Here is a 25,006-nt window from a genome sequence, read left to right on the forward strand (position 1 = left end):
TCATTGCCACTGAGATTTACGAGGCAGCACCCCTGAGGTAGTTCTCAACTGTTTCATATCCAACATCTTAGGCTAAGGGTGCAGGCACCTTTGGGTTCTGCTGACTTGACACAAAGCCTCACCTGGGTGGTGTTGCATTGAATGCCCTCAGCTGGGGAATCGCCTGTCACTTTTAGAGGATACTTCGACAAAATGTGTCTGATGAGCACAAATAGGCACTCCCTTTCCAGGTCAGTGTACCCTGCTTCATCCCTGCCACCCTCTTTGGGCCTCTCCAGCCAGCAAAGAAAATCTCCTCTCCTTATCTCAGCTGAGGTGGGGCTGTTTTCAAAAATATTTCACTGAGAAACAAAGGGAAAGGCCAAATAGGCAAAAAAATGCAGCAGAATGGGAATGGGTGAGGTTGTGAAACACAGTTCGTTGTTTTTAATCTTAGGATAATGAGGTTACAGATCTTTGGCATGCATGTTGCCCTTTCCCTTCTCCATACCCATGACAGACATTGCTAATTGATCCCAGCACTCATTTCTGTTGACTCAGCCCTGGAAATCTTAGCAGTACTGTGGACTGACCCATCCTAGTCAGTCAGATTTGGCATGTGGGATGCGTATCCTATTCTCAAGATTGTTAACATTCTTTTGTGAGTTGACTTCACAGAACTTAGCATGCACAAATTCAGACCATTCTATCTGGTTGCACCGAGTCCACTCATATGTTGGTGGCCCCCAAGACAGCCACCAGTCCTTTCATCTTGGTAACCTCCTGTCCTGTCCCAGAGCCTTCTATTTCTATTTTAAAGTGAGACCACCTATAGTTTCTCAGATTATTAATGGGTGCTCTACTCTCTTGTCCATATTTTTTCCACCTGCTTTATCTTGAGCTTATTTCTTATCCTATGACAAACAATTGCACATATATAGTCAGAAAAATATGTCTTATAAGTCTGATCTTGTTTCTGTGATAGACCACAGCTTATTTATAAAGGACACAGTTTGTTTATAATAGACCACACCTTGTTTATACAGCAGCTAATGCCTCCCAGCTACAATTTTCTTGGTTTATATGATTACTTAAAATTATCACATTACGTGACTGCTTTCAACCAAACATATTGATTTTAGTGAGGTCTTAGGTTTAACGCCAACCACCAAAAATAAATGCTTATGGCTTTAGGAAAATGTGAACTGAATGCTGAAGGAAAGCCTTCCAAGCCCTTTGTGTATCATTCTCATGGTGCTCAGCAACATGAAATTGAAAACCAAAAATGTGAGCTTTCCTGTAGCTTATTTCCACTATTAGTCCAATACAGTGTTTCAGAATATTGTACTTAAATCAAGTGTCGTGAGGAGACGTGAACATATGTATCTCAGGGGCCTCTGTCTGTGTGTGAATTTTCAGATCTTGTCTCCATTGCCTCATCAGTATGCCAGTAGGTGTCACTGTATACATTAAATGGCAATCAAAGATGTCATTAGTGCATTTCTGAAATTACAAATCATTACAGGTCTTTCAGAAAAAGAGCTCTCAACACTAATAAGCAAGAATATTTTTCCCCTTCCAATTTTTATGTCTAAAAATTGCTTTAGGCTATTTTAAGAAAGCATGACAGCATTCTTTCTTTGGCCCATCCTACTACCTTACTACCTGAATGAGCTCTTGCATACAAGTAAAAATACCTATTTGGGAAGAATTCATAAAACTCAGAAGACAGTATATAGCCCTATCAATTGGAAGAGTGAATTGTTTTGCACATGTGTATGTCACTCCTAGGGCTTTGTTGCTAGAAAGTTTTTTTGGCAGAGGAAGGTGCAGGGTTTCTTCACTTGAAATACTCAGTTATAACAATATGAGTATCCTGTAAATATTTGTAGTGATAAATCTTTGTATATGCAAGTACATCCATGTTTGCCACCTTAAGATTTTATTATCAAGTATTTTTAATATTCTACAGATTTATTGAGGTTCTCTTTAGATTTCTAAATTTTTCCATAGCAGAAAAAACTGTTTCCTGATGATGTGTCATATAATATTAGTGGGACTTAATTGTTTAAACATTTGAGGGCTTTTTCCTTCTTCTGCTCATGCCTTCAAAAAGGGGAAAGTATTTGACTTTATGTCTTATGTTGCTTTTTGGGAGAAAAAGAAAGATGCTCATTATTCATTTACAAGTCTTTGATATTAAGATCAGCAGTATCAGAGAATGCATTCTTCATTTCAGTCATACAGATCGACACTGTACAAGTGTTCTAGAAAGCTCTGTGCATTCACATGAGTGTGTGTGTGTAGGGTGCATGGGTGTCTGTGCATGTGGGCACATGCATGCACGCGCATGTGTCTGTATTGTGGTCTGTTGTCTGAAATACTTCATTGTGATTTTTGCATTCTGAAGAAAGTTGGTGTTATTTTCATGCAATGACTTAGAAAAGATTTATGGTGACTAAGTGTACCTGTGTGAAACTTGAGTGCCTAGGTGTACTCCTGTAGTATTAGTGTCAAATCATCTTCAGCCTGATTTTCCCTCACGTACATAATACAAACAGAGGTGTCTCCTGTCTGAAGGCCAGACATACTATATACGCAATTAAAACAAGTGGGGCGTATTCAAAATTCCTTTCCATTTATAAACTTTTAGATTAATACTTAAATATTAAGTCCGAGTCCCTGCAGGCAGTGTCATGCTGAGCAGTGAGCTGCGTGCAGAGGGCCAGGGGAGAGGAGCTCAGGCCAGTCCACCAATGCTCCCTATGGTCTGTTTACGGGCACAAAAGGGGAACAAGTGTTGTTAAGATTAGATGTGGGTTGTAGCTGAATCAATCATACATAGTTTCTTAAAAGACAAAGTGAAATCAAAGTAAATATGGAAAAATATAAACATCTGTTAAATCTTTTTTTTTGTTTTGTTTTATTAAATCTTGATAATGGGTACATATATCTCTTTGTACCATTTTCTACCCACAGACTGATTTAATCAGTCTGGTTCAAGATGTGGAATTGATCTTTTCAAACATTCTTCAGGTGTGCAACCAGGGGTGGGAACAGTTGGTGTCCAGGGCTGCTTATTATTTTTTTTTTCAGGGCTGCTTATTATTTAGCAGGTGGGCCAGACGTGGTTGGTGGGGCAGTTCCCAAATCAGAGTCCAAGAATTGGAGTAAAAAAACCTGTGTTTCCCATCCTTTGGTGGATATTACATATTACATATTCTTTGTTGACTAGAGGCTTACAGTGTGTATGCATTGGTGGTGGTGGGCTGTCCTGGCCATTCTTCGGAGCTGCTTTCTCTGGATCCTGTTGCCCTTGACTTGAAAGATTTGCTCTTTGCTGTTTGCTCTGGAATAGCTTTCACCATCTGCTGCTTGCCCTCACCCCGACATCTCTGCCCCATCTGAAGGAGCCAAGTCTTTGCTTTGCTCTTTTACTGCTGGTGTTCACCATCGCCCTGGCTGGGAGTCGTGTGAGTTTGGAGCTGGAGTAGTAAATCCCTTGCCGTTGGTAAGATTCTAGCAACAGAGGTTCTAAGCAGAGGGAGGGCATTAGCTGTAGCATCAGTAGTTTGTGTGAACTTATTTTTTGTAGCTATCATAAAGCGAATGGAAACCTAACCATTTGCGCCAGAAAAAAATTAGTTAACATGTAGTCTGTCAGTAATGTTTCTGTTGAGTAATATAAAGTTCCTCAACACTTACTGGAGCCTTGACTCTGCTAGGCGCTTCCTACAATGATGAATTCAGTGAGATGTCAGTTTTTAAGGACAGCATACACTCTTACAAGGATAATTCTCATGGTAGTGGTAGAGGCTTCTTACTAATGTTTAACTTACAGGTAGGAAAGCCAGTGGCCTTAGTAGAAGTAGTTTTTAAAATGTAAAATATAAGACCTTCTTTTAAAAATCTAAGAGGAAGGATGCCTGGGTGGCTCAGCAGTTGAGCATCTGCCTTCAGCTCAGGGTGTGATCCTGGAGTCCCGGGATTGAGTCCCACATCGGGCTCCCTGCATGGAGCTTGCTTCTCCCTCTGCCTGTGTCTCTGTCTCTCTCTGTGTCTCTCAAAAATAAATATTTAAAATCTTTAAAAAACTAAATAAAAATTAAAAAATCTAAGAGGATTGGGTGCCTGGGTGGCTCAGTTGATTAGACATCTGACTCGGTTTTGGCTCAGATCATGATCTCAGGATTGTGAGATTGAGCCACCCATTGGGAATCTGTGCTCAGCAGGGAGGCTGCCTAAGATTCTCTCTCCCTCTGCCTTTCCCTCTGCCCCTCCCCCCCACATGCCCTCTTTCTGTTTCTGAAAATAAACAGATCTTTTTTTTTTTTTAATTTTTATTTATTTATGATAGTCACACAGAGAGAGAGAGAGAGAGGCAGAGACATAGGCAGAGGGAGAAGCAGGCTCCATGCACCGGGAGCCCGACATGGGATTCGATCCCGGGTCTCCAGGATCGCGCCCTGGGCCAAAGGCAGGCCCTAAACCGCTGCGCCACCCAGGGATCCTGAAAATAAACAGATCTTTAAAAAAATTAAGAGCAGGGAACACTCAAGTATATGCGTTAGAAAGTATGTTCAAATTTCAGTTCTGTATGGCCATATGGAAATAGGTATTGTGTGATATTAGCAAGTATAACTGGAGAAAGGTAAATCTTATCTGTCAGAGACCTGAGAGCCGTGGTTTTATTCCTTTAGTGATAAAAGTATTGCTCCTGGGGCACCCTGGGTAGCTCAGTTGGTTGAGCATCTGCCTTTGGCCCAGGTCATGATCCCAGGGTGCTGGGATCGAGTCCCACATAGAGCATTCTGGTCGGCCTTGAGTCTCTTTCTCTCCCTCCCTGTGTGATCTCTCTGGCTCTCACTCTCTCTCAAATAAATAAAATCTTAAAAAAAAAAAGTATTGCTCCTTTTTTAGGGGAGAAATGACCTATATATTTTTAAAAGACAAAACACTGTTAGTATGTATTAGGAGGGATTATTCCCTACTCCCTAAGTTTTGGATTGTTTGAAATTGAACTTGTTTTCTTTTCATTTAGCAAGTATCTGTTAGGTCTTCACTTTATGCTTTATACTGTGGGTGATACTAAGGAGGGTGTCAAAGATACACAAAATGTAGTTTCTTTCCTGCAGGAATGTATGGGCTGTTTAAAGATATTTCAGTTCTAATAATGAAAAATAGCAAATGATTAGGAACAAAATACAAAGAGATAATAAGTGGTCTTGGAATTTGGGGAAGAACAGCCTGGTCCAGAGCGGCTGGCTTGCAGGAAGTCGATATTTGGGCATTCCAGCCTCATTGCTATGCAGATTCTGGGCCTTGTCACTCCTGTTGTCTCTTTCCCTTACTCCTACTCAAAATTTAATGTTTACGTGACCTCTGATGTATTTGACTTTGTCTCTTGTCACTATTCTTTGGACTTTATAATCTTATCTTGTAGAATCATCACCCTTCATCCTTCCCCCTGGAGGGTCTTCAGCACTTGTTCCTGTTTTATCTGACCTTGGCCTCTGGAGGTAAAGACAGTGGCCAATTGGAGCCTGATCCCAGGCCCCTCCCCTATTGTGGCTCATTTAGAACCACACTGTCCTGTTTTCTTTCTTACTCACTGTCTCCATCTTGGATATCTTTTAATTCTTTCAGTTCAAGATGTCCAAAACACTGAGCAGGGAGCCTGACGTGGGACTCAATCTGTTGGGGCCAGGCAGGAAGGGAAACTCCTCAAGATGGCGGATACGCCAAAATGGCTGAGGTTCCTGTCACCACCTCCACTTGGGACGACAGCTTGAGCAGACCCTTACACCTCTCCTTTGGACTTCCTCAACCGAACCCAATGCCCTTCAAACCCCAGAGGAGGAAGTCACCTTTGACTGGTCGAATTGCAATCCTTCCTTTGCATATGAGCCAACCAATAGGAAACCGTTCTGCCTTACAACGTTATGTAAACCCCCTACCACCTTGTCTTGGCGCGACTTCCTCGACTCACTCTCTTTCCCCCGTGAGTCGTGGAACCTCGCCCGAGGGTGCCTGCAATAAAATCTGTTCTTGGACCCCCGCTTGCCTTGGCGGTCTCATTTCTGTCTAGTTACTAAAAAACTTAACATTTGGTGCCGAAACCCGGGAGGAGATCGAGCCCCTGCAACAGCACGGAGGCTCTCTCCTCTTCCGTCGGACTGGAACTCCGCTCTCTTTCTCTGCTGGGGTCACCGGACTCCTGGCGGTGAGTGTTCCCTGGTTTCCGACCCTCTCCCGGGGCGCCCTGTCCTAATCGCGGCCGCGTCAGGGCAAACCCTCCTCCGCCACCTGGTGGCTCCACGGTTCCGGGGAGTAAAGGAGACGTCCTCACTCCACGGTGACCACTTCTGTAAGCAGCAGCTCAATTCACAGTCGAGGGGACGCCCTCCTCCAAGTCTTGAGCTGATACGGGTAGGAGCCATGGGAACCTCCCAGTCCAAATTCGATTCCAAAACGCCTTTAGGATGCCTACTGGCTAATCTCCGAACTCTGGAGTTAGACCAGGACTTACGAAGGCGACGCCTTATCCATTACTGTACCGTCGCTTGGCCTCAATATCGGCTGAATAACCAATCGCGATGGCCACCTGAAGGCACTTTTGATTATCAGATACTTACGGACCTTGATAATCTCTGTAGACGCCAAGGCAAATGGTCTGAGGTGCCCTATGTCCAGGCTTTCTGGACCCTGCGCTCCAGACCAGAACTCTGCTCTAGCTGCTCAACCTCTCAGGTACTCCTAGCCCGCTCTCCCCCGCCGACTCTTCCCCACTCCACCTCTAGAGACTCCAACTTGGCCCCTCCATCCCCCCTCGTGGAGCCTCCTGAAGATCTCTCCAGGCCCCCTGTAAGGGCCCCACACCTGTCTCCTCCTCCCTACCAACCCGCTCCCCAACAACCTGTGTCCCCGACTCCTTCCTCAATCTCCGAAACTCCAGGCCCAGGCCCAGCCTCGAGCATACCCTCTCCAACCGTTCCTCTCCTCCCAGCCCCAGAACCTCAACCACCTTCCAGCCCCCTCCCTTCTCCTCCTATCTCTGCCCGTACCAGATCCAAAAACTCTTCCCCGGACCTGGTCTGCCCCTTGAGGGAGGTTGCAGGGGCTGAAGGGGTTGTCCGAGTCCATGCGCCCTTTTCTCTACAAGACCTATCCCAAATAGAAAAACGCTTAGGTTCCTTTTCGGCCAATCCCGACAACTACATCAAGGAATTCCAATACTTGGCGCAGGCCTATGACCTAACCTGGCATGACTTACATGTCATCCAGACCACCACCCTCACCACTGAGGAGAGGGAACGTATCCAGGCTGCTGCCCGGGGACACGCTGATCAGGTCCACCTTACCGACCCCACAGTGGCGGTCGGTGCTCAGGCGGTCCCCGCCGTAGAGCCAGGCTGGGATTACCAAGACGGTCAAGATGGCCGCCGGCGCCGCGACCACATGGTCCGATGTCTCATCGCTGGCGTGCGGGCGGCCTCTAATAAGGCCGTAAATTATGACAAGATCAGAGAAATCATACAGGCCCCTGACGAAAACCCGGCTATATTCCTTAACCGGCTGACCGAGGCATTAATTCAGTACACTCGCTTGGACCCGGCCTGTCCCGCGGGGGCCACGGTTCTAGCCACACATTTTATCTCTCAGTCAGCCCCAGATTTCCGCAAAAAATTAAAGAAAGTCGAGGAAGGCCCTCAGACCCCCATTTCTGACCTAGTGAGAATGGCATTTAAGGTCTTTAACTCCCGTGAGGAAGCCGCAGAGCTGAAGCGACAGGCCAGACTCCAGCAGAAGGTTCAGCTACAAACCCAGGCCTTGGTAGCAGCCCTGCGGCCGCGGCTCCAGGAGCCAGCAGAGAGGGGGACCCACCCGCACCCCTCGGGGGCCTGCTTCAAATGCGGGACTGAAGGCCATTGGGCCCGGCAGTGCCCACCCCTAGGGCACCAACTCGACCATGCCCTCTCTGCCATTTGATGGGCCACTGGAAATCCGACTGCCCTAGCCTCAGGGAATCCTCGGCGCCTCAGCGCGGGGGAAGACCCGAGACGGTGAGTCCAGCCTTCCAACTGCTCGGGCTGGAGGAGACTGACGGAGCCCAGCCTCGGCCGCCCCTCTCACCCAGCCCGAGCCCAGGGCCATGCTCCAGGTAGCGGGTAAGTCCAGCTCCTTTCTGCTGGATACGGGGGCTGCCTATTCTGTTCTGCCTTCCTACCCGGGACCTACTCCACCCTCACCAGTCGCTGTTACGGGGATCGACGGGAACCCCTCCACTCCTAGGGCCACACCTCCCCTTACTTGTAGCCTGGATGGGTTCCCCTTCTCTCACTCATTCCTGGTGATTCCCTCATGCCCAGTGCCCCTGCTGCGTAGGGATATCCTCCAAAAGCTAGGGGCAACTATTCATTTGTCCCCCTCTCCTCCCTCCTCACCCTCAGCTCGTCTCATCCTATATCTCTCCACTCCATCTACTCCTACCCCGGATCAATTACCCTTCGTGAACCCCCAAGTATGGGATACCTCAGAACCTGTAGTGGCCTCCCACCACCCTCCCGTCAAAATAAAACTCAAGGACGGTTCCAAGTTCCCCTCTAGACCCCAGTTCCCTATCTCCCTCCTCCATCGCCTCGGCCTCAAACCCATCATAGAACGCCTAAAGCGTCAGGGACTTCTGATTCCCATAAGCTCTCCCTGTAACTCCCCCATCCTGCCGGTCCGTAAACCCTCCGGAGCTTATCGATTGGTTCAGGACCTCCGACTCATTAATGAGGCAATAGTCCCTCTCCATCCAGTGGTTCCTAACCCTTATACCCTGCTATCCCATATCCCTCCAAGCACCACTCACTTTACGGTGTTGGACCTGAAGGATGCCTTTTTTACTATTCCCCTACACCCCGATTCCTACTTTCTTTTCGCCTTCACCTGGGAAGACCCAGACACACATACCTCTGGACAATTAACCTGGACTGTCCTACCCCAGGGGTTCCGGGACAGCCCCCATATTTTTGGTCAGGCCTTGGCTGCGGATTTACAACAATGCCTCCTTAAGGCTAGTACCTTACTACAATATGTAGACGACCTCCTCCTCTGCAGCCCTGCCCTCACCATCTCCCAGGATGACACCACCTCCCTACTTAACTTCCTAGGGAGCAAAGGGTATCGGGTCATACCCTCTAAGGCACAACTCTGCACCCCTTCGGTCACTTATCTGGGAATCCACCTGACCCCCACCTCTAAATCTCTTACCGGAGACCGTATCCGCCTCCTACGAGAGCTCCAACCCCCTCAGACGGCAGATGAAATATTTTCCTTCCTCGGGTTGGCTGGCTTCTTTAGACACTGGATTCCAAACTTTTCTATTTTGGCCCGCCCCTTATACCAAGCGGCAAAGGACACTCCCCAGGGTCCTCTCACTGATCCCTCTTCGGTCTGCCGCCTGTTTTCCAAGTTAAGAGACTGTCTCACCGCTGGGCCGATACTAACTTTGCCTGACCCTTCAAAACCATTCCACCTTTACACTGAGGAGCGGTCGGGTTCAGCTACTGGCCTTTTGGCCCAACCGGTTGGACCTACTTACCGGATTATAGCCTATCTATCTAAGCAGCTAGACAGCACCGCCCGCAGATGGCAGCCCTGCCTTAGGGCGCTCGCAGCTGCTGCCTCCTTAACTAAGGAGGCTCTCAAATTGACTTTGGGACAACCCCTCATGGTTTACTCCCCCCGTCGACTTGGGGATCTTCTTAGCCACCGATCCCTGGCCCACCTAACCCCCTCTCGTCTCCAACTCTTCCATCTGCTATTCATCGAAAACCCTCAAATCTCCCTCTCTACCTCTCCCCGCTTAAATCCTGCAACTATGTTGCCTACACCTTCGCCTACCTCTGAACCCACTCACTCCTGCCCGCAGCTCATAGAGGATCTCACCCCTCCCCACCCTGGACTCTCTGATCAGCCATTATCCAACCCTGACCGTATACTCTTTGTAGATGGCAGCTCCTTCCTGGCTGCGGATGGTCGGAGACACACCGCCTATGCTGTAGTCACCCCAGAGACGGTAGTGGAGACAGTCCCCCTCCCAATTGGGACTACTTCCCAAAGGGCTGAACTTATAGCTCTCACCAGGGCTCTACATCTATCTAAGGGACAACGAGTCACCATCTACACCGACTCAAAATATGCCTATCTCATCGTTCATACTCATTCCGTCCTCTGGCAGGAGTGGGGATTTTTAACCACCAAGGGGACGCCTATAGTAAATGGACCTCTCATTGCCAAATTGCTTGAGGCCCTTAGTCTGCCCACTGAGGTTGCAATCGTTCACTGTAGGGGCCATCAGACTTCTAAAGACATGGTCTCCATAGGAAATAATAAGGCCGACTCAGTGGCCAGGGAAACGGCCTTAAGTAACCCAATATCTCCCATCCTCTTCCTTAATACCCCTCATCGACCTTTCTACTCTATAAAGGAAACTCAAGCCCTCCAGGCCCTGGGAGGAAAGGCAGAAAGTAAAGGATGGATTTACATCTGAGGGAAGATTGCCCTCCCAGAAAACCTGGCCCATACCCTAATTACTGATATCCACCAATCTCTCCATATTGGCCCAAGGGCACTGAACCAGTTTCTCCAGCCCCTGTTTTACTATCCATCCCTACCTAAGGTGATTGAGGCTGTCCATAGGGCTTGTAAAACCTGCTCGGCCGTAAATGCACAGGGAGGAATCCGCAGGCCGGGGCCTAACCATCAGCTCCGAGGCCATCAGCCCGGTGAAGACTGGCAGCTGGACTTCACTCACATGCCCCGCCATAAAGCCTTTCGTTATCTACTGACTTTGGTTGATACTTTTACAGGATGGATTGAGGCATACCCCACAGCCAGAGAGACTGCAGATGTGGTGGCCACAATCCTCATCGAGCACATCATCTCGAGGTTTGGGTTACCCCGGACCCTACAGTCAGACAATGGGCCGGCATTTATCTCCAGTGTGACCCAACAGGTGGCCGAGAGCCTCAACATTACCTGGAAGCTGCACATCCCCTACCACCCTCAGTCTTCGGGTAAGGTGGAAAGGGCCAACGGGCTACTTAAGGCTCAACTCACTAAACTTACCCTGGAGACTCGCCTGTCGTGGCCCACACTGTTACCTATAGCTCTCACCAGACTCCGGGCATCCCCCCGAGGACCATCAGGTTTGAGTCCCTTTGAGTTACTGTACGGTTGGCCCTTCCTTATCAACCACAACCTCCCAGCCATTCCTCCACCTCTTTTATCCTATCTGCCTTACCTTACCCTCCTCCGGGCCCTCTTGAGAGCCCATGCCGATGCTGTCATTCCGGCCCCGACCGACAATGCCTCCGAGGAAGCCTCTCCACGAGACTTATCCCCAGGGGACCAGGTCCTTCTCAGAAATCTGCAGCCAGGCTCCCTGCAGACCCAATGGACCGGACCTCACACGGTCATCCTCACCACCCCAACCGCGGCAAAATTGCTGGGACATACGGCATGGGTGCACATCAACAACCTTAAACGGGCACCCACAGGTATCGAATGGACCTCCCAGATGGTGGGACCCACCAAACTCCGCCTGGCTAGGGCTCCTTCTCATACTTCTCCTGAGCCCCCCGATCCAAGCGGTAGAATGTGATTGCATGAAAGGCAGCGGTACCTCGCGCTACTTTTCATCTTATACCCACATGCCCAGAACTTGTTACTCAGGGAAGACACCCATCACCTGTACTTCAAGACATGCCGAAGGAACCTTTTGGATGTCTGAACTTTCTCAAACCAGCCGATCCCCTTGCAGCCGGTACCCCAAGACTGGAACGCCTGCAAGAACTCACCCGGGTATCTGTCAACCAACTTTTACTTCACCCATACTCTCGCCTGCCCACATCCGACTACCCCTACAACGATGCCCCACCGTCAGCAGGAAGTAGCCAGAGCAGAGTCGACGCCCCCGACACCATTATATAAAACAAAAGGTCGGAATGTTGGGGCCAGGCGGGAAGGGAAACTCCTCAAGATGGCAGATACGCCAAAATGGCTGAGGTTCCTGTCACCACCTCCACTTGGGATGACAGCTTGAGCAGACCCTTACACCTCTCCTTTGGACTTCCTCAACCGAACCCAATGCCCTTCAAACCCCAGAGGAGGAAGTCACCTTTGACTGGTCGAATTGCAATCCTTCCTTTGCATAGTGAGGGTCACTCTGACTGGTTGGATTGCAATCCTTCCTTTGCATATGAGCCAACCAATAGGAAACCGTTCTGCCTTACAACGTTATGTAAACCCCCTACCACCTTGTCTTGGCGCGACTTCCTCGACTCACTCTCTTTCCCCCGTGAGTCGTGGAACCTCGCCCGAGGGTGCCTGCAATAAAATCTGTTCTTGGACCCTCGCTTGCCTTGGCGGTCTCATTTCCGTCTAGTTACTAAAAAACTTAACACAATCCTGGGACCACAAGATCATGACCTGAGCTGAAGGCAGACACTTAATCAACTGAGCCACCCAGGCACCCCTGCCTTCTATATATTTGAGTCCGGAAGCCATCATCTGCCCAGGGGCCCAACATATAACATAAGGATAATCACTGTCCCTCATCTGGGCAGTCAGCTATTCACCAGTAGTATCTATGGCCTCTGGCCCCTGCTTCAGTGTCCTCTACCTTCCCTGTTATTCCCAGAGGCACTGCTTCTGCTTGAGATTGCCTAGCTCTTCCGTAGGAGGCTCTCATTTGCTTGGTCAATTCCCTTAATGGTAAAGTTTCAGTATGTCTTTCTGAATATTTCTGCTGCCTCTTGGCCTCCTCCAGTCCAAAGATCAGACTTGTAGGTATGGTGAAGAAAAGCCCCTTCCCAGCCTTGCCCTAGTCTACCTCTCTGACCTCCTCTCAACCAGTCTCACTCCCTCTGTTGCCTCCCCCAGTCTCTGCCAAGATTCAGCTCATACCAGTTTGTTCATGTTGCACAGATGGATCATGTCAATTCTGGCAATCTCTTTTTGTACTTGTTACCTCATCTTGAAGTGTCCTCATCCTTTCTGGGCCCTATAAATGGAGAACCCATAACCCACCTCAGAGACTTGCTCCTCTGAATCTCCTGCCTCAGTCCCCCTGATGGAGTTGGTTGGGTTCACCGCTGTGCTTTTCATGTACCCTGCTTATGTCTCTTTCATACCAACTCTTGCACTGTTGAAATGATCAGTGAACAAGCCTGTCCTCCACTGATCTGTGAGCTGTGGCCTACAGGTTGTGCTTTATGCATCCAGTGATCTCCAGTGTACTGAGCACCCACAGAGGTCATAATTGTGGAATAAAACAAGGGATGCATTGAATGGAGTTTTAAAACCTGGCAAGTATTTGGCCATGTGCTTAAACGGATTTTATTTCTTACTGATCCTTAAATTTTGGTGCACCATAATGTATCAGCCCCATGCTCCTCTAATGTAAAACATAATTATTCTGTGACTCTTTTTCAGAAGAGTGTTTCTAAATTTTTATACGTTTGATAAGCTCCTACTTTCTACATTTGTGATGTCATTCCATTTGATAGACTCTTGTTTCTTTCCTTTTTTTTTTTTTTAAGACTTTATTTATTCATGAAAGACACAGAGAGAGAGAGAGAGAGGCAGAGACACAGGCAGAGGGAGAAGCAGGTTTCATGCAGGGAGCCCCGATCCTGGGACTCTAGGATCATACCCTGAGCCGAAGGCAGATGCTCAACTGCTGAGCCACCCAGGCATCCCTGGATTCTTGTTTCTAATTAAAATATTCCTTTTACTCTACAGATATGTTGTGGTTCTCTTCTTTTCCTGGGCATATAATACTTTCCAGTAACTACATTAAAAGATGTATAAATCTAACGTGTTAAAATTAAAAACATGAATTTATGGATATCATATCTAGTTGGTCCTAGAGTTAAATGGTATGGTAGAGACAGAAAAGATTATGTTTGTTTTTTGCATCCTTTGTAAATTCCTGAGTTATATTAGTTAAATCTAAGATAGTTTTAACTTCTTAAAAAAAATGTAAGTTCTGTGCCCAGCATGGGGCTTAAACTCACCACTCAGAGAGCAAGAGTCAGATGCTCTACCAATGGAGCCAGCCAAGTGCCTCAAGTATAATATAGTTTTAAAAACTAGAGCAAGAAAACCTTGAGAATGATAGATTGTTGAAATTATACAGTCACCAAATGGAATGCCCAGCCTTCAAAAAAATGTTTATTTCTTAATGATTTAGGTTATGAAATTTTTAAAAAGATTTATTTATTTGAGAGAGAAAGATCACATGAGCCCTGAGCACATGAACGAGTGAGAGTGGAGGGGTGAGGGGTGGGGAGGGACAGAGGGAGAGAAACTCAAACAGACTCTGTGCTGAGTGCAAAGCTGACTGGGGGACTTGACTCCATGACCGTGAGATCATGACCTGAGTTGAAATCAGGAGTCAGATGCTTAACTGACTAAGCCACCCAGGCACCCCTTTAGTTATTTATTTTAGAGAGAGAGAGGGAAGCATAGGTGTAGAGGGACAGAATCTTAGGCAGACTCCCTGCTGAGTGTGGAGCCCCACATGAGGCTCAATCTCATGACCCATGAAATCACGACCTGAGCTGAAACCAAGAGTTGGATGCTTAACCGACTGAGCTACCCAGAGGCCCTGGGCTATGAAACGTTTAAATGCCTTTTTATAAATCTAAAATTACATGCTTATTGGTTTGAACAAATGATCTTAAAGTTGCACTTTTGTCTATATTATATAGACTCTTAAATTATTAGTGATTTACGTAGTCATCAGATAATCCAGCTTCATGTGTTTAATCCTATTCAACCTGCTGTTTAAAATGAACTCCGTGGGGTGCCTGGCTGGCTCAGTCTGCAGCATGTACCTCTTGTTCTCGGGGTCATGAGTTCAAGCCCCACGTTGGGCATAGAGCCTATTTTAAAAATCATAATAAATAAAAATAAAATGAACTCTGTCGCCAAGGGAACAATTAAGAATGCTAAATGTTTTTTTTCGTCGATAATAAATCTGAGATTAGTTTTTCTTTTGACTTTGACTTAAACTGCATGGAGTGTAATTGGAAAAAAATGCCTCTGCTTTAGCCGTGTGTGCATGTAGAAGTCATCCCAGTGCTCCAGGCATGCTCTGAGTGGCCATCAGGCATCTACCCCCTCACCCCCAGCAGTCACACAGTCATCTCCTAGGGGCCTGGTGAAGGTGTTAGCTCCCAGGAGGCGTTTTAAGTAAGTCTGGAAGAACGTAGATGTTTCAGTTTGCAAAGGTCTTCCAAGTCCTTAATGTCCTCTGTGGAAGTATATGCTATAACACATTGTGTATTTATAGCCCCATTCCGGCTGTGTAGATGTAAAACAGGCCTGCAGTAGGCATGTTTGATTTCAGGATTTTTTTTTTTTTAAATATGTAAGGATCCTGATTTCATCTTGAGGTTCTCTGCAAGGTGTGGAAAGTGGTGGGAGGTTTGGGACTGGTAGGTGGATATGCCAAATGTTAGTTCCTCACATTTGGGTTCATTCTGTACCCTGAGAAGCTGGTGATTCTGTATCTTGACTTTGTTGGTTAGGGCTTCCCTGAATCAGCCACTCATTCAGGAGGTTTGGTAAATATAGGTACTGCTGGGTAAGTGCATCTAAAAATCTTTATAAATAGAGAGCATCACAGCTTGGCCCTGGAAACACCTGTTTGGAGATATGCCCAGATTTTCTGAGAACAAGTTTAATGTTCTCAACTTCCTAACTCAGATGTTACTCCTGTCTGTAAGATTATGTTTGTAATTATGGTTCTCGGGTCCTGGGACATTCCATCACAATTCAGGTTTTGTTTTTTTTTTTTTTTTTTAATATTTTATTTATTTATTCATGAGAGATAGAGAGAGGTAGAGACAAAGGCAGAGGGAGAAGCCAGCTCCATGCAGCGAGCCTGATGCAGGACTCGATACCAGGACCCTAGCATCACACCCCAGGCCAAAGGCAGGCGGCCAAACCACTGAGCCACCCAGGGATCCCCTAGAATTCAGGTTTTTAGTTTCACCTGACCATTCGTTTTTCCTCATGAAACTCAGACCTCTCAACTGGTCCACTGAGTTGTGGATGTCTCAGGATTAGTCATTCAACCACAATTAAGTACCCACTATGTGGCAAAGCCTCAGTTATGCGCTGAAGACAGAATTGGAATGCTGGTTAAGTCAGGTGGAAAGCAAGTGTATAAAATCAAGCACACATAAGACAGCAAAGAGCATGTATTACAAAGAACTCTAAGACCATGGAACCTGTGGGGGTTGAGGTTCTCCATTGTTGGAGTTACCACAGAACTTACCATCTAAACTGACATACTTTTGGAAGCAAAAGGTGGCAGCGTTGATCATCATGCTGGGATAGTAGTGATAAGTTTGGGGGGCAGAGTACATGGTCAGTCTCCCACTTACCTCTCCACGCCTGGCTTGCCCTACATTCTAGCATGCTTGCTATGTCCACAGTCTGTCATCATGCGCCTTACACAATTTTATTCACCAGGTGTTTTGTGCCTTGCTAATTTTGGGTACAGTAAAGCGGATTTGATTGGAGTCCATGTTTTGTTTCCATTCAGGCATAGGACTCGATGTGTGTGAAGCGAAAGTGTTTGGAAAATAACATGTGGTCTGTGGTTCAGAAGCACTGAGTTTACAAGTGCCCGAAGGCATACGTTTTGGTCTGGGTGACTGAGAAGGAAGATTTTATTCTCGTGATCTCACTTACGGAAAAAAAAAAAAAAAAAGAAGCTGATGCCTTTTCTATGGTGTGACTTGTGAAATGGCAGAACTTAGACTATTTCTTGAAAAATTTAATGTGTTTGAAATAAACACACTTAACACTTCTCTGCTTTTCTGGGTACTGTTTTTCATTATGGAAGCTGGTACTGTAAGTAAAAAGTCAGCTGGTCCAGGAAGTCCCTTGTTCAGATCCCTCTAACTTCCCTGCCGAGGGCTGGCCAGTGTGGCATGGCATGGGGCAGGCGGACTGGCCGGTGTGCGATCGGAGCCACTGTGCCCTTTGCTTGCCTGCTGGGCTCCGGGCGGGGCCCTGGGGACCCTGCAGGAGATGTGGCTTCTGTCTCCAACGAGTCTCAGGTCTGACGGAGAGGCCACCGCACAAAGTTGATAATAGGTTGAAGAGAGTGTGACTGGAACCCAGAGGAGAGCAGTGTCCTTCGCAAGGAGGGAGGGAAGAAGGGAGGAGTGAAGGAAGGAAGGAAGGAAGGAAGGAAGGAAGGAAGGAAGGAAGGAAGGAAGGAAGGAAGGAAAAGAGAGAGTGAGAGAGAGAGAGAGAAACAGAACTTGGTAAGATGACAATGGGAAACTTTACCAGCAGGGAGGCTGCTGCAGTGAGTCTAAATACCCTCTTTTGCTCAGACTCCATTTTTCCCTTGTTAGTCTCTGAGATTTTCTTTCCTTCTCTCTCCACTACTTTTTTTTTATGATTTTATTTATTTCTTCATGAGAGACAGAGAGAGAGGCAGAGACATAGGCAGAGGGAGAAGCAGGCTCCCTGTGGGGAGCCCGATGCAGGACTTGATGCCAGGACCCTGGGATCACAACCTGAGCCCAAGGTTCAACCACTGAGCCACCCAGGCATCTGTCTCCACTTCTTTCTTGACTTCATGTGCCCTAAGTCTTGAGTTTCTTCTCTTCTGTACCCTAAAAAAAATTTTTTAAAAGATTTTATTTATTTATTCATGAGAGACAGAGAGAGAGAGAGAGAGGCAGAGACACAGGCAGAGGGAGAAGCAGGCTCCATGCAGGGAGTTCAACGTGGGACTCGATCCCGGGTCTCCAGGATCACACACCCTGGGGTGAAGGCAGCACTAAACTGCTGAGCCACCTGGGCAAGAAATTATCTTAAAAATGAGTATTTCTTTTCATACTCACCTTAAAGTTATCTTTAAATTTTACTGAAGAAGAAAGGCTATTTAATGAAAAATATTAAGTCCAGAGAGGATGCGAATGTGGCCAGGTTGGGAGGAGGGTGGTATCTGGGAATTCTCGATTTATGAGACAACTCCCGCCTCAAAGGAAGAATTAAAAAGGAAAGATCAAGGCCAAACAACCCTCAGAATCAAGTTTTTGCATTTTTTTTCTTCCTGAAAGTCTGGGAGGCCTGGTAATTTTGTCCCTTGTGCTGTGTTTTCCTTTTCTTATGTTTATGGCAAAATATTAGGAGTTTGACTTGATCCCTATTCTAGACATGTACTGATTTAAACTTTACATTCCTCTGTCTTCACTGGCAATGGAAATATCAGGTGATTAAAACTGTTCTCTATTATATATATATATTAAAAAAAAACTGTTCTCTTCAAAACTGAAAGGAACAGTTTGTATGCAGAGGGCCTTAATCTGGTATTTTAGTTCTTAGAAATACATACATTCTCCCATTTATAAGTAAATTTTGACTGTTTTTCAAGTTACTCTTTTTTTTCCCCGACAGTGTAACAAGCAGCAAAGAAATGCCCATTTAAACTTCTTTACCCAGTGGCATAAAAGTTTTAAACAGAGCAGTAATGGCTTACTAAGTGGTAATTCCATTTTTCTTTTTCAAAGGACAGCACAATTAGATTTTAGTAAGATTGAGATTTCAGTGTCTCTTGGTGTATTTGTCAGGACAGATTCACAAGTAGTTTGCAAGTGTTCATGAACAAATCAGGTTGGTAATCCATTGATACCAGCACAAATAGATTGTCCTCATCACCACATAGACAAAACAGTCAGGAGATGGGGTTGGGGCTGTAAGTACTAGTGGCAGGATATAATGAAGTTGTATTCCATTAAGCTCTTGTGTACGGGGGGCAAAATGTCATCACCTGAATGTGGCTGCATTTCTGTGATACAACCTCATCTGTTCCGTCAACTAGTTTTGCTCTGATCAATAAGCAGTTTTCTGTGGCCTTTCACTGCTGTCAGATGTCATTGAGTGATGTAAATGCACGTCAGAAACTAGAAACTTGACAGCTCACCCGGAGTGGGAAGGGAGAGAGAAGAGGGAAATTGCTGTGGGAGACATGGTTGACAGCTGACATCTCGGGGTAACTGATTGGACGCTAGCAGCCGGCACTTCTCCCGTATAAACATGAAGGAAAATGATCCCAGTATGTGTGAAATACAGAACAGATGTTTTAAAATAATCGAAGGGAAAAATTATTATTGTAAACCGTAGCATAGTGCTTGTGTAGATTGTTTATATGAAATATACTAAAAATAATTAGTTGCTGTTAGTTTTTGACTAAGAACAATGAAGTCAAATGAAAATATGGTATTTCTATCCGTTTTCTTCATCACCTACTGCCAAAACTATGCTTAGGACAGTTTGTGTCATTCCAGAAAGAGATATAGCCAAAAAGACATTTATTATAACAGAATCCATGCAATAGGATATTATGTAGCAGTAAAAGGAAGAAAAGAATAGTGTATGTCCTCCTGTGGGGAGACTGCCAAGAACCCTTGCTAAGTTAAAAAGCCAGAGATAGATCAATGGGTAAAGTGCGCCTTTTGTATAGGAGGGAAGCACATAAGAGTGATTCAATTCAGACATGCACCTAGCCAGGCTGAAGGGGCTGTTACCGGTGGGCACCCAAAGGCAGAGTGACGAGTGTGACTTGGTCAGACAGTGATCTGGGTTTCAAGGGAGACTTCACTGTTCATCTTTTCATATTTTTTTTTTAACTTTTAAAATCAAATGAATGTATTACCTGTTAGAAATACTGAATTATTAAGACATTTAGTTGTTTCACATTGAAAATTGTCTTAAATACTCAAAAAGAAATGCAATCATTACCGTATTAACAAAGGACACTCCAGAGTACTCTGGATAGATTCTTCATTATCAAAGCTAGAAAAAGGCATTCGGGTATATTAGCATTCCATTAAATACTATTTTCAATGATGTTAATATAATTGACTAAAATTCAGGGACTCTTAGGTGATGAAAGTAATACCTATTATTAGTGGAACGCTTACAATATGTTAGACAGTATACTCTGTACTTTACTATCTTATTTGAATTCCTATAGAGAAAATATCTCTGTTTAACAGACGAAAAAACTGATGCCCCATGAGTTTAAATGACTTACTATAGGACACATGGCCAATAAGTAGGAAAGGTGGGATTTGAACCCAAGTCTTTGGTATCCAAAGATAAGTGTGGAATGAGTATCAAAGTGGAGAGAGCTGTAAACCACATGAGCATGTGTGCTTGCTGTGAGGACGTTGCATTAGTTCCTGTCTGCCGTCACGAGTTAGAATACAGTGTGAAATCTCTGGGTGTTCTTCACTGTCCCACCAGGCTGGTTTCCCTGTTAAGATGACTTTGGCACCATCTTCACTTCCTTCTGGCTTCAATTTCGGCCATAATCTTGTGCTTACAATGGGTTCATCTCTTTCTTGTCTCTGAATTCCATGGTGGAGAGACCATGTCTCTTTTGCTACCCACTCTGTTCCAGGTCAGAGCCTGGCCCACAAAAGTATTTAATAAATAGAGTTGACTCATGAGCAACACAGGGGTTAGGGTTCCCTCCCACATCTGAAAATCCACATGTAACTTTGATTCCACAAAACTTAACTGCTAACAGCCTCTTGTTGACCGAAAGCCTTACCCACAACATAGTCAACTAACACATATTTTGTATGGTATATATATTATATACTGTATTATTACAATAAAGTAAGCTAGAGAAAAGATTTTATTTATTTTTTTTGAGAAAAGATTTTAAAGAAAATCATAGGGAAGAGAAAATACGTTTATTGTACTCAAGTGAAAAAAAATCCACCTGTAGGTTTATGTGGCAGATCGAACCCGTGTTATTCCAAGGTCAACTGTACTTGCCAAAGAAATGACTTACTTTCAGAGGCAGACCCTGTAGTAATGACAAGATTACACTGGTGTGGTTATCTTTTGCAAACTACCTAATGGAATACTTCTTTCCAGGGCATGCTTTTCCCTGATGAGGAATGCAGCATTGAGGCCAGAGTGAATTGAGAGCTTGCAGGTTCAAGACTGAGAGATAGCACTTTATTCTATAAATAGTGAACCATCACTTTACTATTAGGAGTAACAGCTGTAAAGGCAGAAGATTAGGAACTTAAGAAAATCACCAGAGATAAGTTTTACTTTGACAATGGGAAACTTAACTGAAAAAATCCAGTAGAACAAAGTTGCCTTAGTACATTAATCCTGCCATTGTGATGTTCAGGATTTGATATACTCTGCCTTGAGTCTCAGTGTTTTGAGACTTTCCCCTCCTAGGCTGCAGGCCAGGCTGCTCTGTTCATGTCCACTTCATTTCTCCTCTCATTTATTTTCATTTTGACTTTTGAAATTCTTTTCCTCTTAATTCTAAGACCAAGATTATAAGAATATGGGGAGAGGTTTGACATCAGAGCCATCCTCACTGTCCAGCCTGGGGGCAGACAGGCTTTGATGAGTGAGTGAGAGAGAGAGAGGAAGAGTGAAGGACTTTAGGTAGGGGTGACTCTAGTGCGGTTGGAGAAAGAGTGGGGAGTCCTGACCATCTCACTCTTCAGTCAGATTTCAGTGGAAGTGGGAGGAATGGCTGTTCACAGATACATAGGAAACTGCTTTGGTTATATTCAGTCTGTTCCCCACTCATCCCCTTTCCTAAGACTGGCCTAAAGATCCTTCTTGTGCTCAAGACACTTTCTATGATGCGTGAATAGGCTACAGATATATTTGCTGAATCTACATACTGATGTCACCTTCTTCCAGTGGTACACTGGGTAGGAACCAGGCCCTTGGTTGGTACTTCCTTCTTACATATCAAGGTCCTGTTACCAGCCTCATAATTACATAGTTTTGACTGGAACCCAAAGTAGACCATTTCCACATAAAATCCCAGTCAGTAATAGGATATATTGCTTTTTCCTGAGGAACTCTAACCTGGGGATTGTAGATTATGGCCCATCTCCATGTAGATCCCTATTACCATATAGTGAGACTGTAGAGTTATTCTGGGAACTTCATTCTCCCTCACAATATCCTTTATAGGACATCTCAGATAGTTCACCTTCTCGCCGTTGACAGTTCTCTCTCAGTGGGATTGCCTCACTGGTGATTCTGGTATTGCTATATTCATTACTTCCATTTTACCTAAGGGGGCTCCATGACTTCACTCCATTCCAGCACTGATAGAGCTGTAGATGCCTTCTGCCTTCACCTTTCTTCTGAGGACAACCTTTATAGCACCTGCTGCTTTTCCCTTCACTTGTCCACACTCCCCCATCCCTACTTTTTCTTGATTTGTTTCCTTTGCAGACACCTGCAACTGCTGAGTTGCATTACCTTCATTGCCCTGGAGGGGGCTCCACACATGTTGGGTGAGGTAGAGGATCCTACCCAGTTCCCTCCCCCCTCACAGACCGTGCCCAAAGACCTAGAGCTGTTGCTCTTCCTTATAAGCCGCAGAACAGCCTTCTCTTGGTCTTACATGGATGAGGGAAAAAAGCCTTTGATGAGAAGGCTTTTTTTTTTCTTTTTTTTTTTTTTAGAGAGAGAGAGCGTGAGCTGCATGGGGAAGGGGCAAAGGGGGAGAGAGAGAAGCGGACTTCCTAGCTGAGCAGGGAACCTATTGCAGGGCTTGATCCCAGGGCCCTGGGATCGTGATCTGAGCTGAAGGCAGATAATCAACCCACTGAGCCACCCAGGTGCCCCTAGTATCTAGTTTCTTTTCAAACTTTTAAAGGCCGTTTTAAACTTGTATGAGGGATGCCTGGGTGGCTCATCAGTTAAAGCACCTGCCTTTGGCTCAGGGCCTGATCCTGGAGTCCTGGGATCGAGTCCCACATAGGGCTCCCTGCTTGGAGCCTGCTTCTCCCTCTGCCTGTATCTCTGCCTCTCTCTCTCTCTGTATCTCATGAATAAATAAATAAAATCTTTTAAAAAAATAAACTGTATGACTGAGTCCATTTTTAAGTTGCTCTAGTGTAATTATAAAGTGCTTACATGAAAACATTTAAAAAAACAAAAATTTTGATGTGGAATGTTGGAGAAGGCATCTACCCCTTCGTACTCCATGTTCCCCATCCACTCTGAACTTTTTAGAATCCGTTATTCTGCAGTCAGAAGGATTGTTGTGCACATGTCATGGAGACAGGTCCAGTGTTCAGGCATTGAGTGGTCAATGGTAAAGGCCATTCCATCCTCAGTGTGGCTCAAGAGGCCCAATGTCCTTCCTCCCCCTGAACTGCATTGTCGCCTTCCCAGTTCGCCTTCCTTGTTTGTCAAGTGCATCTGCTACTTTTCTTAAACGAACCTTCTCCACATCCTCAGCTCCCCTTTAGGTCTCCGGTCTTTGTGGCTTTTGCAGAGAGCCTAATGGCTGTCCTGTTGAATACTCTCTTGGTAGTCTGGCCTTGCCCTCGGAGCCCCTGTCAGACTGTGCATTGTGCTCTTAGTTCACTGTGTCCCCAGCACCTAGGACATGTTTACACACAGAGGTGATCCTTACATTTTTACTGAATATATAAATTGGAGCCAGAAATGAGAGCAAATGAGTCATCTCCTATCCAGGGCTACTTAATACCAGAATCAAGACAAGAATCACAGCCCTTTCCACTATCTGGTTTTTATTTATTAGTAGGCTGTGTCCACTCTTGTGACTTGTTCATTCTGATTGCCTGAGAGAAATGTGCACCTCACATTATTTCCAGGGAGACCTGGATCTCTGTGTTCTGTTTCCAGCTTCTCAGTGGGGTCGGTTCCTTCTAGGGCATTCCTTGTACCCATTTGTAGGTTCATTCAGAACCTACACCAGAGCCCTGCTTTGCCCTCTTTGTGTTTTAAGGCTAGAGGTTCAATGTTTACCCAGTTTCTCTTAATTCTTTATAGTGACAATTTCAGATTTTGTGTTTATAATTGTTCATCCTTTTGTGTTTTAGGAGCTTTTACTCTGAGTCACAATCTCAGTGCTTCCTTGTAAAATACTTTTGTTTTGAATAGTAGATCTGGGGCCTTGACTTTATCCATCTCAAATTCTGTGTTAGCTATTTCTATGGCTTAATGACACCCCTGCCCTGATTGACTCACTTTAAAGAAAGAGGCTGTTTACTTAACAGTGGCATGTCGTCTGTTTTCCCAAAATACAATCTCTGGCCAGAAACCCAGTTGAATTGTAATCCCTCCTTACATAAGCTGCCTGGAAACTGTCAGTTCAGCCTTATCTGGTGGGTGATTTGGGCTGTGGACTCGTTATGCTTGCATGGCAAACTCTAAGTCATGATTCTTTTTCTCAGCTCTAGACTGTGCAGAAAATTTACTAGCTGGCCTTAATTTTGTTATTGGGATCGACAAAACTTCACCGCAATCCCTTTTCATTTGCTCTACAAATACTTACAGACTGCTCCCCTGGGGTAAACATCTCTCCTTGATCCTCAAATGCCATAGGGATAGACTCTGGTCTTGCAGTGCCTTCTCCATGGAAAAGACTATCTCATGTGACAATTACATTCTGAAGATGTGGCATCCAAGCCGAGCACAGTACACCTTTAGAAGGGTGATTCAATATGGACCTGGCATACAGGTTTTCAACTTCATTATAGAATTAAAGGAAGAAGCATGTTGTTTGCTTGCTTGTTTCTGTTTTTAGTTTTTTTCCCTTGCCTTCACACTTGCTTGACTGACCTTCGTGAAGGTGGATTTGAAGAAACCACTGAAAGGTGGTTTTAAGTTTCCAGATAATGGTGGTAGTAATAATGCTCATCACCACTTTTTAGTCCTTGATGTAAGGACTCTGTCCAAAATCTATTAGCATAGATTCTAAAAATCATGAAGGTAAGTTATTTGCATATCATCTAAATTAATCTTAAGAGTTAGAATTGTTGCTGTAGCTTTATGGTATTCAAGGTAAATAATTAGCACTATTTTCAATGGTGCCGACAAACCAGAATGTTTTTTTTTTGTAAATTTATTTTTTATTGGTGTTCAACTTGCCAACATATAGAATAACACCCAGTGCTCATCCCAT

The 25,006-nt window shown here is 45.3% G+C and overlaps 2 protein-coding genes across 3 annotated transcripts in view; both read left to right on the forward strand.

Moving 5' to 3' along the window:
- SNX24 (sorting nexin 24) overlaps positions 1–25,006 on the forward strand; it is a 160,596-nt gene that overhangs the window by 37,662 nt on the left and 97,928 nt on the right. The window lies entirely within an intron of this gene.
- LOC140641990 (uncharacterized) lies at positions 6,418–10,977 on the forward strand. Its single transcript, XM_072842607.1, has 2 exons — positions 6,418–8,147; positions 10,839–10,977. Exon 1 carries the CDS (start codon positions 6,418–6,420, stop codon positions 7,966–7,968), a length of 1,551 nt encoding a protein of 516 aa, XP_072698708.1. The 3' UTR covers positions 7,969–8,147; positions 10,839–10,977.

Source organism: Canis lupus, chromosome 10 (genome assembly GCF_048164855.1).
Source record: "Canis lupus baileyi chromosome 10, mCanLup2.hap1, whole genome shotgun sequence".
NCBI classification, from domain to species: Eukaryota; Metazoa; Chordata; class Mammalia; order Carnivora; family Canidae; genus Canis; species Canis lupus.